The sequence below is a fragment of the Myotis yumanensis genome, unplaced genomic scaffold, assembly GCF_028538775.1.
Source record: "Myotis yumanensis isolate MYYU_CA2020_CCGP unplaced genomic scaffold, mMyoYum1.0.hap1 SCAF_16, whole genome shotgun sequence".
Classification (NCBI taxonomy): domain Eukaryota; kingdom Metazoa; phylum Chordata; class Mammalia; order Chiroptera; family Vespertilionidae; genus Myotis; species Myotis yumanensis.
In genome coordinates, this window is record NW_027223767.1 from 40,250,657 (window position 1) to 40,265,084 (window position 14,428).

The following is a 14,428-nucleotide window of genomic DNA, read 5'->3' on the forward strand; positions in this document are numbered from 1 at the left end:
GAGTCCGGAGGGCTGGTTAACATATCTACACCCGTGAGGTTATGACAGAGGGATCACAGAGGCTCAGCGGTGAGCGAGGCAGACACAGAGGCAGAAACTGGGACTGAGTCCAGTTATGCAAGTTGTCCTGAGTGGCAGAGGGTTTTGATCAGTGGGAAGTCTCAGGGTTAGGTGGAGAGGAGATGAGTCCCAAACTCCTCCCCTTGGTTCTTCTGGTTGTCCTGAGTCCCAAAACTCGGGCCACTCCATCACCCTTCCCCTCCTTGCCCAGCAGAGCTCTGTAGGGAGCCCCTTCCTTTCCACCCTCAGAAACTGAGCCAACACCTTGGTACAGAAACGAGGGAAAACACTCCCTGATTTTTAATCTGACTTCCGATCACAGCGCATTGGGCGTCACACACACTTCCAGACCCTGTGGTGGGAAACCCTGGGTGGGTGGGGGGAGGCAGGGAGAAGGACAGAGACTCAGAATGGGGGTGGAGGAAATCGAAATCAAAGACCTGGGTGAGCGGAGGGGGTGAGGTGGGACGGGCAGGCAATACATTCCAATGGCTCCCACAGGGGCAGCCAGAGGCCTGGGTCCCCCACCACCACTTCAGGTGCCTCAGAGCTGGGGGCAACGGTGGTGATGAGATGCTGCCATCCCTTACCCTGTCCCCCTGGTGAACCAGGGAGCAGGATGCAGGGGAGGAAGGGGGCAGGCCCTCTTCCGTACCCTCCCAGCCACTCAGGGGGTGGGGAAGGGGAGCCACCTCCTCTGCTTCAGAGGGAGGCTCAGAGGGCGGGTCACTTGCCCCAAGTCACATAGCACAACAGGGACTAGAACCAGGGGCACTGGACTGCCCAGGTCAGGGCGGTCCTTGTAGGGCTGTGCTACCCAGGTGGGTGGAGGGGGAATCAGCTGGGAAATTCATAGATTCCCTCTCACACTAGATCTGGATGGTAAGCTCCCCACCCACAACCCCTCCCCCAGACTCCTCTCCATCACCGCTCTGGGCTACCTGATTTCCGGATCTATACAACAAAGCTGGGCCAGGTCAAGGCCGAGATGTTCTATCTGCCCCTCTTCTAACCTTGCTGTCCTCCCATCAGCCCAGGGCTGAGGGCTCAGCCTCAAGGAGAACTTGGCCTGGGGGCAGGGAACACTGCACCATTGTGTGGCCTCCAAGTCCCCCAGGAATCCCTCAGGCCGCTCCTGGTATCTTCATTATTTTTGTTATTTCTAAGTCGATACAAAACTGACAGTGATCAGCTCTGGTGAGGAGAGGTAGAAACCCGGCCAGGCAGCCGGAGAAAACGGGGTGGAGTGAGTCAGGGCATAGGGCCAACTGGTGTTGGCACAAGGAAGTGTAGATCCTGAGGGCCTCCAACCAGGAAGTGGGGGGGGGGGGGCAGAAAGCGGGCATATCTCCCTCAAGCAAGGGGTCCCCATAATTCTTTTTCTGGCTCTACCCCTCCCTAGATTAATCAGGGTAACCTGAGATTCAAGCAGGGGCATCTGATTGGGGTGGATGGAAAAGCAGAGCCTTTGCTGGCACAACCTGGGCCCCAACCTCCACTCCGGGACCCAGCCTACCCCCCACAGCTCCCCAAACCCAACACCCCCGAATCTAACACCACCCAATGCAGGAAGGAACAGGGGGCCGGAGCCTGGCGTCATGGAAGCAAATGTCTCCTTTGGGGGATTCCCTCTCCACTCTCTGTCAGGGGAAGAAGTTCTAACCCAGGGGGTGATCTGGCTTTGGGGTCAGTAAGGGGGTGAGGGGCACCCGGCAGGAACGGACCATCGAGTTAAGGCTGGAAGGTAGGTTGTTGTGTCTCGGGGCTGCTGGGTGGGGAGGTCTCCCTGGAGAGGGCAGAGCTCAGCTTTCTCCCCTTGACTAATCTGGGACCTCAACCCTCGGACCGAAGGTGGTCCTAGGACCACCCGCATCTCGCTGTCCTGCGCCGGTGGTGCTGCCGGCCAGAGGGGCACCAGGATCTGCAACAAGGAGGTGGAAGAAACGAGAGCCCTGTGAGCTGAGCTGGGGGCGGGGAGGGGACCAGAGAGTGGGTAAGACCAAGACACTTGGGCAGACCGATGGGCACGGGAGGAAGGCGCAGGGCAATGACAGACACACTCTCTGGAGAAGACTCGCGGGGGACCGGCTAAGGCAACACCTCCCCTTCCCCACCCTCCATTTCCTGCGCGCACCCCAATCCCAAAAGGCTGTGGCGCCCCTTGGGGCCAGGCTGGGTACTGCGCCAACCTCAGCCCTAAAGGAGCCGTCCCAGGAAGACAGATTGGAGACAGGACTGGGCCATTTGGGGAGACTCCCTCCCGCCCTCCGCCTCTCAACGGGAGGTGCGTGGCGGCGGGGGCGTTTCCGGCCCGGGCCCCCCGAGTTCTTTTCCTGCCACTCGCTGCTCAGGCCGGGCAGTCCCAGGAGTAAGCCGCCCCGGCAGTCCCGGCGGCAGCCTCGGGCGCCCCAGGGGCTGGCGGGGCGGGCGCGGTCACATGATGGCGCAGCGGTTGCGGCGCAGCGCGCCCTGGAAGCGCAGGGCGGCGTGCACGTGCTTGCAGCGGGCGCAGCCGACGCTCTTGAGCAGCTCGCTGAAGAGCAGCAGGATGTGCCAGTTGTACTTGGCGGAGCACTCCACATAGCCGCACTTCCAGGTCTTGCGCACCAGGTGAGACACGTTCCAGCGCGGGATCACGCGTCCGCGCTGCAGGTCCCGCTTGTTGCCCACGATGATGATGGGCGTCTCTGAGGTGCCAATCACCCTGGGGGGCGAGGTGGGACTCTCAGAACTCCACCAGGCTCGCAGCCACTGGACTTCAGTGAAGGCAGGCTGTGCCTGGTCAATAACAGTGCTACCTTACGTCTGTTCCAGGAGCAGGGCTTAGCCCTGGAGTGACAGGACATTCGCTAATCTGCACAATTGATCCAAAGGGTGGGTACTAGTGTTAGCCCCGTTTTACAGATGAGGAAACTGAGGCTTACACATCCACTGTCCTGGTCATGCAGCCGAGGGGCTCTGGCAGCCTTGTTCCTGGAGCCCCTGATCTAACCATTGTATTAGACTAGCCACCCCCCGGTAAGGGTCCCAAAATGAGTTAACAGAAACGGGGAACAGCAGAATGTCATGTGTGTGTGTGCGTTTGACTGGATGTGTGGGAACTGGAGGGGACTTCATCTCCCTCCCTCCACTGCACCCTTTCCGTGGAAGCTGGCTAGCACTAGGCGCAGTGATGGCGAACCTACGACAGGCGTGTCAGAGGTGACACGCGAACTCATTTTTTTGGTTGATTTTTCTTTGTTAAATGGCATTTAAATATATAAAATAAATATCAAAAATATAAGTCTTTGTTTTACTATGATTGCAAATATCAAAAAAATTTCTATATGTGACACGGCACCAGAGTTAAGTTAGGGTTTTTCAAAATGCTGACACGGGGAGCTCAAAGGGTTCGCCATCACTGCTCTAGGGCATCCACTGGGGTGGCAATGGATGTATCCTGGGCCCTCACCTTGTCTCTAGGATCTGCTGGCGGATGGTCTTGACGTACTCAAAACTGTCAAAGCAGCAGATGTCGTAGACCAGGATGTAGGCGTGGACACTCCGGAGTCCCCTGCAGCAGGCGTCTGCCCACTCCTGCAACACCCCCAGTTAAGGCCAAGGTTAGAGCAGCCACGAGGGTTCCCCTTGTCCCCAGCCACCTCCAGCCATAGATGGACAGCACTCTCACCTGCCACAGCACCCTAAGCCTTTCACACCCACCCATCCCCAGGAAGCCAGGGCCAGGGCAGAATGGAGCTCAGTGCTGTGGCCTCCCCACCCCAAGCTGGGATAGGGCAGGTCACACTGTCTGACCTCGAGGACCACTACACGGCCCTGTGCATATTGGGAGCTGTTGAAATGGTCTCTACCTTTTTTTAAAAAATTGATTTCAGAGAGAACGGGAGAGGGAGAGATAAAAACATCAATGATGAGAATCATTGATTGGTCGCCTCCTGCATGCCCCCCACTAAGAATCAAGCCCACAACCTGAGCATGTGCCCTGACTGGGGAATCGAACCATGGCCTCCTGTTTCATAAGTGGGTGCTCAGCCACCGAAATAGTCTCTATCTTCCAAGGCTCAGCTCAAATGCCTCCTCCTCCAAGAAGCCTTCCTACAAGCAAGGGGCTACTCCCTTAATCTCCTGTGTGCATATACCTTGGTTACCACTGTTTCCATCTCCAGATCCCCACTTCTGCGAGCTCCTGAGAGAACCAGAACCAAGCCACCCTCATTTTTATGTAACTCCTCCTCCTCCCCACTCAGTACCTTGCACACTGTGTTGGCTCCTAGCAGGCTCCTTATGGGCGCACTGCCTAACCTGGTGAGCTCTCCATGGTCCTGAACCCCACTTGGTCCAGCTGGGATCAGTGCAACTCCTGTCTGTCACGCTGCCCTTAGATTGCTATCTGATGTTCCCCTTCTGTAGGTTCCACTCTGCCCTTGGACTGAAGGAGAAGGTCTGAGAAGACTGAGACTGGATACATAGTCGGGGCTGCTGGACAGCAAGGCCCCAGGGAGCCGGAACTTCCTGAATGTTTGTGGCAAATTCTCAGGGTGGGGTTGCAGCTCAAGATGAATAGACCCATGGAAAGTCTGAGTGCACTAAAGAGAAAGTTCCTTAAGAATTAATTAGCTAATTAACTTGCCAGCAGATGGCAATTGCAAGAGCAGTTGAAGGCAGCCAGTGTGTGGAAAGAGCATGGACTCTGAAGCAGGAGGGGAGGTAGAGGCCTCCGGGCCAAGGGGAACCAGGGTCTTCTCCTTTGAGGGGCCAGGCAAAAGATGAGAAGGAGGTGCAGCATGTCTCCTGAGCCAGCTTTTGAGTTGCATTGGGGCAAAGACCAGGCATCAAGGAGGACTACGGCAGGTTCTCCACCTCAGAGAAGGAACAGAAAGGAAAGACTTTGGTGGTGGTGGTAGAGAGCGTGTCTGGCTCCTGAAAGGTACTTCCCAACTCAGAGGCATAGAGGCTGCTGCAGTGGATTTCCCCAGGGAGATGATGTGGCATCTTTTCTTTGTGCTGAGTTTTAACTTTGGTGCAGGGGGAAGACTCTGAGGACAAATCTAAAACTGTAGGAAACCATTAACTGGCTTCTGGGGCCAGGGAAAACGGCATTCCGCCGGGCACAGTGAGCTCCAGGAGCCCAGGACCCACATTTGTACATGGTTCCTCCCCCAACCCACAGAGGAGTGATTAGTGGCAAGTGGGAGGAATGGGGAAACAGGCAGAGGTTCCCTCCCTCTTCCAGCTCGCTGCTGGGGAGAGGGAACAGCTGCCAGCCTGCCGGGGTGACAGCCCCACCTCTTCCACCTCTTTCCCAACATGCTGACTCCTCCAGGGGGCCACCAGGCTGCCTCCCACCCACTTCTCTCTGGAGGCTCCTAAAAGGGGGAGGAGGAAGGCTCCTGATTGGCTGGCTTGTCCCTTCACCCCTGGTTGAAGGGAGGGAACAAGAAAGCTCAACTTTCCTTCCAGCTTCTTCTATGAAGGGATCCAGGTGGTAAAAGACCACATTGGGGCCCTGTCAAAACACAAGAAGGAGCGATGGGAACTGAGTCCAGTTCCAAGGACCTGGGAGATGAGGGAGGTCCCACACTGGGCCTCACCCGGGCATTCGCTGCTCGTTCCTTCGGTGGCTGCTTGAGCCCTCTCACCTCAGCTTCCTTCTCTGATAGGAAGGAGGAGAGGGGGCTGTGGGAGGGACAACTGAGGCTCAGACCCAGGAAACACCACTCTCCTGGGCTGATTTCACCTGGAATTGGGAAAGAATGTGTTTTTATTCTACTGTCAGGTGGTGCCATCAGGATACTTGGGTTTTATATTTGTTACTTGTGCTCCAGGAGTGAAGTCTTGGACATCCTAAAAAGTCCAAAACTCAGGGTCAACCAGAAAGAAAAAGACCAACAATCCAATAGAAAGATGGGCAAAGGGCATGAATAGTTGTCAGAAAAAAGAAATATAAAGGCCCTTAAACGTATGAAAAGATGCTCAACTTCACTCATAATCAGAGATGCAAATAAAAACTACACAGAGACTATCAAATTTCATCTATCAGATTGTCAGACAATACACTCCGATGGGGAGCCCTGGCTGGGTAGCTCAGTTGGTTAGAGCATCATCTTGATACTCCAAGGTTGCGGGTTCAATCCCGCATCAGGGCACATACAAGACGCAACAAATGAATGCATCAGTGAGTGGAACAATAAATTTTTCTCTCTCAAATCAATAACAAAAAGGCTTTGGGGGAAGCAGCGCTCATGTAAGTTTATAGATGGGGAGGGGAGTCTGACACCTTCTGAACTCCAGGTGCATTTACCCTTGATCCAAGCAATGCCTTTCCAGAAATGACTGTGTACAAGGCTGCTCATCGCAGCACTACCTGAAACAGCAAAAGATTGGAAACAACCCGCTTGTCCAACAAGTGGGGGACTGCCTAGTACACCTCTCCAATGGACTGCAGCGTAGTCATAAAAAAGAATGAGATGACCTCTAGACACTGACTTGGAAAGATCTCCAGCTTATAACATTCAGTCCAAAACACAAGGTCCAGAACAGTGTTGTTTTTTAAATGTAAGAAAGGAAGTGGAATAAGAACACATTTTCTTATTTGTGTAAAGAAACACTGGAAGCCTGAATAAAAAAAACACAAGGAGAGTGGCTTTAGAGAGCGGGGCAAGGATCAGGGTGACGCGGGCAGTGGTGGGACTGAGATTTCTCTGGGTGAACCTTTCTACCAAGTTTGAACTTCTAAATTGTGTCTTACTGAGGCCAAACTCGAAATTAAATTAAAATGAAGTCCACAACAAAATGTGAAACATACACGAAGCTTGATGTGCCGGCCTGGAGTGAGATCTGAGACTCAGGCTACTGTTAAAGGCTCCTTTGGGGAACTAGACCCTGACCCACTGCCCTGACCTCGCTGCTCCCAAGGGGTGGATGCCTGACCAGGCTGTTGTCTTTGGTGCTGATCCCCCTTCCCGGGATGGCAGAAACAAGTGTCCTTGAGGTTGGGCCAAGGCCCTCCTGCCCGGGGTTGCTGAGACAGTGCTGAGCCTGAGGCCCTCCCCAGCTGTACTTGCACAATTACAATTGGCCAAGCCATGGCCATGCCTTCCTGTCTCCACCACTGTGCCTATCCTCCTCTGGTGAGGGGCTACTGTCAGTGAGCAAAGTGTCTTAGAGCTCCCCATGCACCCACCCGCTCTGAAGCCAGAAGCAGAGAGAAGGAAGGAGGGCTTGGTCCCTGCAAGCTTGGGGAAGGAGCACTGTCAGCCCCAGCACTGGGGGCACCTGAATCTAACCCCTGCAGGAAGGGTGCCCAGCAGGCCAGTCCTGAGAGCAGGGGCAGAGAATCACGTAAGAGAAAAGCCCCTTGGGCAAGAGACCTGTCTCTGAGAACACACCTTTGCCAGGTCTTGGCCTTTTCTTCTGCTGTCCCGTCTACTGACCTTTCTACCCCAGTGCCCACTACAGAGCCTGGCACACATAATAAATAAAGCTAATAGAGCTCATCAAATATCTGTAGAATAAACCAGCACACAATGGTTTCCTGGTACGGCTCTAAGCTTTCCTAGTGGCCCATGGTGCAGCGTGGAGCTGGAGAGGGCTGGAGTCCAGCCTGTCCCCTACCCTTCCCACTGCCCCACAAGCTCGTGGGCCCTCCTACCTGCAGCGTGTTGACAGGGAAGGCGCTGATGGGCGGGAAGTCGAGGATCTGGAGGTCGTGCACGTGGCCGTTCATGACGACAGCAGGCAGGTAGAGGCGGCGGGTGGTGGTGGGCACGCAGACCTCGCTGAACTCGTTGTACAGGAACTGGCGCACGATGGCACTCTTGCCCACGCCTCGCGCCCCCAGCACGGCCACCCGGTAGGTGGAGACCATGCCTCTCGCCCCACGCCGCCACCGCGTCCTCGCCGCTGCCTGGGGCTCCCCCGGGCTGCATATTCCAGGGGCTGGGGGCTCAGCCACCGTCAGGACCAGTCATTGCTGCCCCTGCCCGCCCTGGGCCCTCTGCGGCCTCCACCTGGACTGTGGGGACAAGAGGTGGCTGGCTTTAGGGCCTTTGCTGAAGCTGTTTCAGCCACTCAGAATGCCTTCCCTTGCCCACAACCCCTATCGTATCTACTGAAATCCTCACCATCCTTCCTTCATTTTTTCCTGTCCTCCCACCGCAGGGAATGACCTGACGTCTGGCCAGCGAGGCAGGCTGCGGAGCAGGAGCATCGAGCCCAGCTTCCCCAGAGTCTGAGCCGTGTCTGGGTCTCCCCCCTCAGGGGTGAGACGAGGCCAGTGTGTCTCAGTGGAGGCGCTCCTGGCATTTCTTAGAGGGAGAAATCTCCACTGGGCAGGAAGCCTGGCACACTGCAGGACCTCTTACATCCCCAGGTGCCAGCTGCAGCAGCCTCCAGTCACCATGACAACCCCAAATGCCCCCCATTTCCAAATGCCGCCACTGAGACCCTGGACTAGATGACCTCTTGGCTCTGGAGGGCAACACTTGTCGAGCACTTGCTCTGTTAGCGTGCGTGCCCACAAGGATACCCTCAGTGAATACGATACCCCTAAGGCAGTGGTCGGCAAACTGTGGCTCGCGAGCCACAGTTTGCCGACCACTGCCCTAAGGGATAGGGTTCCCACTTTAGAGAAGGCTCAGCGAGTAAGAAATGTGCCCAAAGTCACACAGCTGGGAATGCCAGCTACTCCTTTCTACAATGTCGCAGTACTTCTTCCAAGTCTAGTGATTCCAGCTGGTAAATGCCTACAGGCCAAGGGTTGTGTCTGATTCTCTGGCAACCCCCTGAGCTCAGAGGGCCTGGCACACAGCAGGTGTGCTAGCAGCCAGGACCGGGCTGCTTGCTACAAGGTGGAACCTTGTCACAGGTTCATTAGCTCTATGCTTGCTCAGTTTCAGGGACTTTAGAGCTTGGGTATAAACCACAGCTATGTTTTCTAGCTGAATCGGAGCCACACTCTGCACATCTATTAAATGGATCCATAGCCCCTACTTCTGAGAAAATCTATGTAAATCTCCTGGCGAGGTGCCTTTCCTCTTTTAGGGGGTGGTGGAAGGCGAGGGGGGGGGGGAGGGGGAGGATGATGACCAGGGAGCCGCTACCTGCCTGAGATATTGTTTGGGGACTATTCCCAGGAAGGATGAGACCAGTGCCTGCAAAGGGGGTCCAGGGGAGATGGGTTCTCTGGATTTAGGGCTGTGCTTTTCAGGCTGCATGTATGTGTTCTGTGCGGATGCATGCTCTTTCCAGTTCACAGCTGAATGCACTGCGGTCTTTCCTAGTCCAGAGGACCTAATCCGCTAGGTCCTGGTACTGACAGCATAGTATATACAGGCAGGATTTGGAGTGAGACACGCCGGGGTTGGATTCCCAGCTTTGCCACTCACAAGTGTGCCCTTAGGCGTGAAACTTCACAGGGTGTGGTGTGGTTGTACAGGTAACGCCAGGAGCCTGGCACAGAGTAGGTGTCCAATGAGGAGTGGCCATTGCTATGCACCTCCATCTAAGGCTGCTAGGACCTCCTAGCAACCCCGGGATGGGTCACCATCCACTGCTGTTTACAAACATGCTTTGTGTGTGTGTGTGTGTGTGTGTGTGTGTGTGTTTGCGATTCTTTCCCCCGTTTTATTGACGGTAAAAACGAGAACCAAAAGCAACCCCCCAGAGACTTAGGGAAGTGACCACAGAGCCAGTTGAGCTGTCAACTAAGAGTAGGACCCTTTCCGCCTTCCTGCCCCATGTAGTGTCTTCTCCTCAACAGGTGCTTATGGGCTCCCAACCGGGTAAGTCCCAGTCCCTCCTCTCCATCAACCCCTCCAGGCCCTCGGCCCCTCAGGCACCCCTGGACACTGCCAGCTTGGCAGAGAACCTCAGCTGGGTTAATTACATAACCAGACAAGCAGGTGGGGAGGGGGACATCGAGGGCAGGTAGAGAGGACAAGGAACCCAAGGAGAGTCCTCTGCCTCTCTCTGGGTGGCAACTCAGGTACCTAGGATGTCCCCTACCTGCACATCCTCCTGGACACCACACTTCCTGCCCAGGAATCAGTCCTTTAGGGGGAATAACGGGAAATAAAAGCGGGTCACAGTGCTAGCACCAGGAAGCGGTACAAGAGAGGCCCCTAGGCTGGGGCAGCCTCCTGGAACTCACCAGGCCCAAGTGTGGCCCTGTCCCTGACTCAGAGGTGACCGGTGCCCCCTCCTTCTTCCAAGGCAGGGGTCCTGGGTCTAAGTGTCTACTAATCCAGCACGCCCAGCAGGTGGGGGTGAGTGCGGGCTGTCCAGAGCAGCAGGGCCCAGCCCCTGAGCCTCCCTCCCCAAGGCCTGCGCTCTGCAGTGAGTCTGCAGACAGCGCTCGCCCGGGAAGAGCCTGGGGACTCACCCAGGGGCCAAAGCCGCCTCTGGTCCTCTCCCCTGGGCCTGGATGGCGGAGTCTCTGCCCCAGACTGAGGACCCGGCTTTTTGGGTCCCGTGGGCCGAGTCACCGTCTGCCTGCTGTTGTCCCCACCACGTTCCTGTGCGAGTGGGTGGGTGGGGGCTTTGAAGGATGCAGGGCTACCCATGACCTGATTGGTAGGAGTTTGGGGCGAGGGGGGGATGCTAGAGCCCAGCCTGATCTCCGCCTCCAGCACCTTGCAGGCACCCCGCACCCCCAGCTCCAGCTCTCACGTGGCAGCCCCGCGCCGCTTCCCCGCCAGCCCGCCGGCCCCCTCCTCCCTCCGCGCCCAGGCACCAGTGCCCGGAGCCGTACCCCCTCACTTACCCCCCGGACCCCGCGCCACCCCCGCCCGACCCAGCCCGGCCCCTGACCCGCCCGCGTCCCCCGCCTCCCGCCGCTTACCCGGGGCCGTCTTAGCTGCCCCCAGCCCTGGGGCCGCGCTCCCCCCGGGCTCCGGCGCTGCCCCCGGCTCCCTGGCCCGGGGGGAGAGAGGAGGGGGCCCCGGCTGCCCTGTCGGGGTGGGGCGGGCTCAGAGGCGGGCGCGGGGGGCAGGTGCGGGCGCCAAGGGCTAGGCACCTCCAGCCCCTGCTCCCTCCGAGCGCGCCGCCCGCCCGCTAGCGCTGGGAGGAGGGAGGAGGGCGCGGGGCGGGGCGGGGAGGGGGGGGACGGTGAGTGGCTGGCATTCCGCTGGGTCCCTGAGCCTGACACATTCATTGGGACGACCCTGGACGAATTTTTTAATCCTCAGACCCGACTTTCACCCACTCCGCCTCTGCTGGCGGAATTGTTAGCTGTAACCTAGAGGGTGGGAGGAAGGGACCAGGGAGGCCTCATGCGTTTGCTTCACTCCAGCCCAGAGCACAGAGCTCAGAGCACAGCTGCTCTGCTCCCAGTGAATGACCTCTGCAACCCTAAGAACAGCTGGCCCCTCTCCTCTGGGACTGGGGGACACCAGGCCTTGAGGGCAGAACCACCCACGTATTTATTCTACAACAGTCGTTGTCAGCGTCATTATCAGTAGCTAACATTTATGAGCACCTACTATGTGCCAGACAACGTGCTCCGAGCCTTGGCTGTATTCCCAAATGTCAGCCTCACAATTCTGTGGAGTGTTTATCCTGTTACAGATGAGCTGGCCGAGGCGGAGAGAGGCTAAGTTGTCTCACCGAAGGGCAAAAAGTGGAATATAAAGATTGGGAGTCCCGAGCTGAGCAGCCGCTGATGAGCTGGGAATGGGGCTCGCAGTCCGTCGGGGAGGCCAGAAGCAGCCACGCTGAGCTGAGCTATGCGCTGCGCCAAGGCAAGGTTCTGAGGGAAGGCGGAGGGAGTGGGCCAACTAGTTAAGAGGAGTCTTTGGAGGCCACTTTCAGGGAAGGAGCCTTCACAGAAATAGACTTGGGGTGGGGATGTTGTGGAAGAGGGGGCTTGGGAGTGAGTCCAGGACCAGACCTGCACTGGGGCAGGAATCACGGTGAGTGACAGGGAGCCCGGTTGGCTGAGGTGAGGTAACAAAGGCCTTGATTGCCAGGTAGGAGTTTGGACATAGCCCTGTGCTGGATGGGACCGCATTGAAGGTTTTTGTTAATTCTCACCCAAGTATATTTTTTCCATTGATTTTTTTTGAGAGAGTGAAAGGGAGGGGAGAGACACACAGAGAGAAACATTGATGTGAGACAGACACATTGATTGGCTACCTCCCGAAGGCATCCTGACCAAGACTGGGGATCAAGCCTGCAACTGAGGTACATGCCCTTGACTGGAATCCAACCTGGGACCCTTCAGTCCATGGGCTGACGCTCTAACCACTGTGCAACCGGCTAGGGCCATTAAAGCGTTTTGAAGCAGGGTAGCAACCTGGTCACAGTTGTATTTTAAATGCCTGCAGGGCTGGGAGGCGGAGGAGGCGGAGCTCTGAAATACCTGACTTTGCCTCTGGGACCCAGCATCACCCACTACCACTTTCTACTACTTGTGGCCACGGTTTCCTCACAGAACCTAGTTCTCCTCACTGGGCTCTACATTTTGGGCACCTTTCCAACTGTTCCCTCTTCTCTCCTGTCCACACAGAGAGCACAGTGCTTATGAGCCAGAGTTCAGAATCAGACAGGTCTGGATTTAGATCCCGGCCTTACCACTTACTATGGGACTGAAGGCAAGCAACTTGAACTCTCAGAGCTCCAACTGCCTTATTTGTAAAATGGGAGAAGTGACCCCCAAGGCAAAAAATGGGCTGCGTTGTGTGAAGCCCTTAACGCAGCACCTGGCAGGTAGAAGTTTCATGTGGTCTTTTCCTTTCTCTTTTAGAGACACAGCCACTCATAGAGAAAATTGACCACCACCTTGGGGAAGTCCCTATTTATTCTGGGAAGGCTCCCAAGGGGTTAGGGTGGGGGTATGGGGAGGAAGGTCACGGCAGCAGCTAAAAGCAAATACAAGGCCCAGAAGGATAGTGAGCCGCTTTGGGGGGCTGGGGGGGTCGGGAAGCAGATTTACTGGGCCCCTGAGATCACAATGGTCACCTAGTGCCTAACTTGATTAAACCTTCCAGGCACTATCTATCCCCCCCAGTGTAACTGAAAAGCTTTAATTCTTACTCTCCCGAGGGCCCTAGGCTTTATGCCTACTCCCCGGGGCCATAACCCTCTATTCTGGTTCTATCTCAGACCAAGTGGACTAGAAATAAGAAACTGCAATGCTCTCAACTCATACCTTGGGGCGTTTTCTCCAAAGCTTCTCGTTAACTGTGGTTGGCAAACTGTGGCTCACGAGCCACATGCGGCTCTTTGGCTCCTTGAGTGTGGCTCTTCCACAAAATACCACTCGCGGGCGCGTGTACAGTGCGATTGAAACTTCGTGGCCCATGTGCAGAAGTCAGTATTTTGTGGAAGAGCTTGGTATTTTGTGGAAGAACTACACTCAAGGGACCAAAGAGCCGCGTGTGGCTCCCGAGCCACAGTTTGCTGACCACTGTACTAGAACACAGAGCTACCTCCAGTGGTAGGTCATTTAAAGCATTTTACACACACACACACACACACACACACACACACACACACAGTATTAACATAAAATGCAAAATTTGCCTGAACCTAAGATTCAGTTGTCATTTTAGTTTGCTGAGGGTCACTTTGAGCTAAGAATGTATATCCAGGGGCCTGTTCACTATCGGTAGGATTAGCTTGGTGAGAGTTTTTCTTTAAAATGTTTTTTTAAAAAATTGATTTTAGAGAAAGGAAGGATAGAGATAGAAACATTCATTGGCTGCCTCCTGCACACCCCCTACTGGGGATCGAGCCTACAACCCGGGCATGTGCCCTGAGAGGGTATCAGGAATCGATCTAGTGACCTCTTGGTTCAAGGGTTGACACTCAACTATTGAGTACATCTGCCAGGCCTGGTGAGAGCTTGAGAGGCACTGTCCTCGGTTCTGTCTGACCTTAAGCCTCATGTGGCTCTGGTTCAGCTGAGGACACCAGACAGCTGAGGTGCAAGCTCAGGCTCTGAGGGAGCAGGTGTGTGTCCACCTGCAGCATCTGAGGCCTAGACACCGAGTGGGACCGAAAAGGCAAAGACCCAAACCTGCCTGCTCTGCCTTGTCCATCACAGCCAAGGACCCTACACTAGCTTCCAGAGGCTCTTCAGCCATACATCCTGGAACCTCTGACCGGAAGTGGAGAGTGAATGAAACAAGGGAGGGAAAGCCAGAGGCTAGACTTGAACATCATCACCTGCGTAGTGGGGGTGAGGGTGAGTGGAGTTGTCTCAGTCCTGGGGCGCTGGGATCCACGTCTGCCTGGGTCTCGTGAGTCTCTGAATCAGCGTTGCCCTTGCTGGCAGCATTAAGGATGGTGGGGCAAAAGCTAAATGAGAAGCTGAGATGGCAAGTTTGGAGTGAACTTGGAAACTTCAAGAAACATCCTGGTTACTAAC

At 55.8% G+C, this 14,428-nt stretch overlaps 1 protein-coding gene across 2 annotated transcripts; it reads right to left on the reverse strand.

Moving 5' to 3' along the window:
• Positions 1-329: 329 nt before the first annotated feature.
• RASL10B (RAS like family 10 member B) lies at positions 330-11,098 on the reverse strand. 2 transcript variants are annotated; one of them, XM_070393852.1, is made up of 4 exons: positions 10,901-11,098; positions 7,712-8,074; positions 3,512-3,636; positions 330-2,764 (listed from the first exon to the last, which is right to left on the reverse strand). In XM_070393852.1, the coding sequence occupies exons 2-4, from the start codon at positions 7,925-7,927 to the stop codon at positions 2,494-2,496; spliced, it is 612 nt and encodes a 203-aa protein (XP_070249953.1). In that variant the 5' UTR covers positions 7,928-8,074; positions 10,901-11,098; the 3' UTR covers positions 330-2,493. The 2 variants fall into 2 exon arrangements, with proteins under 2 accessions (XP_070249953.1, XP_070249954.1); XM_070393853.1 differs by lacking the exon at positions 10,901-11,098 and having other exon boundaries at positions 7,712-8,588.
• Positions 11,099-14,428: the final 3,330 nt, after the last annotated feature.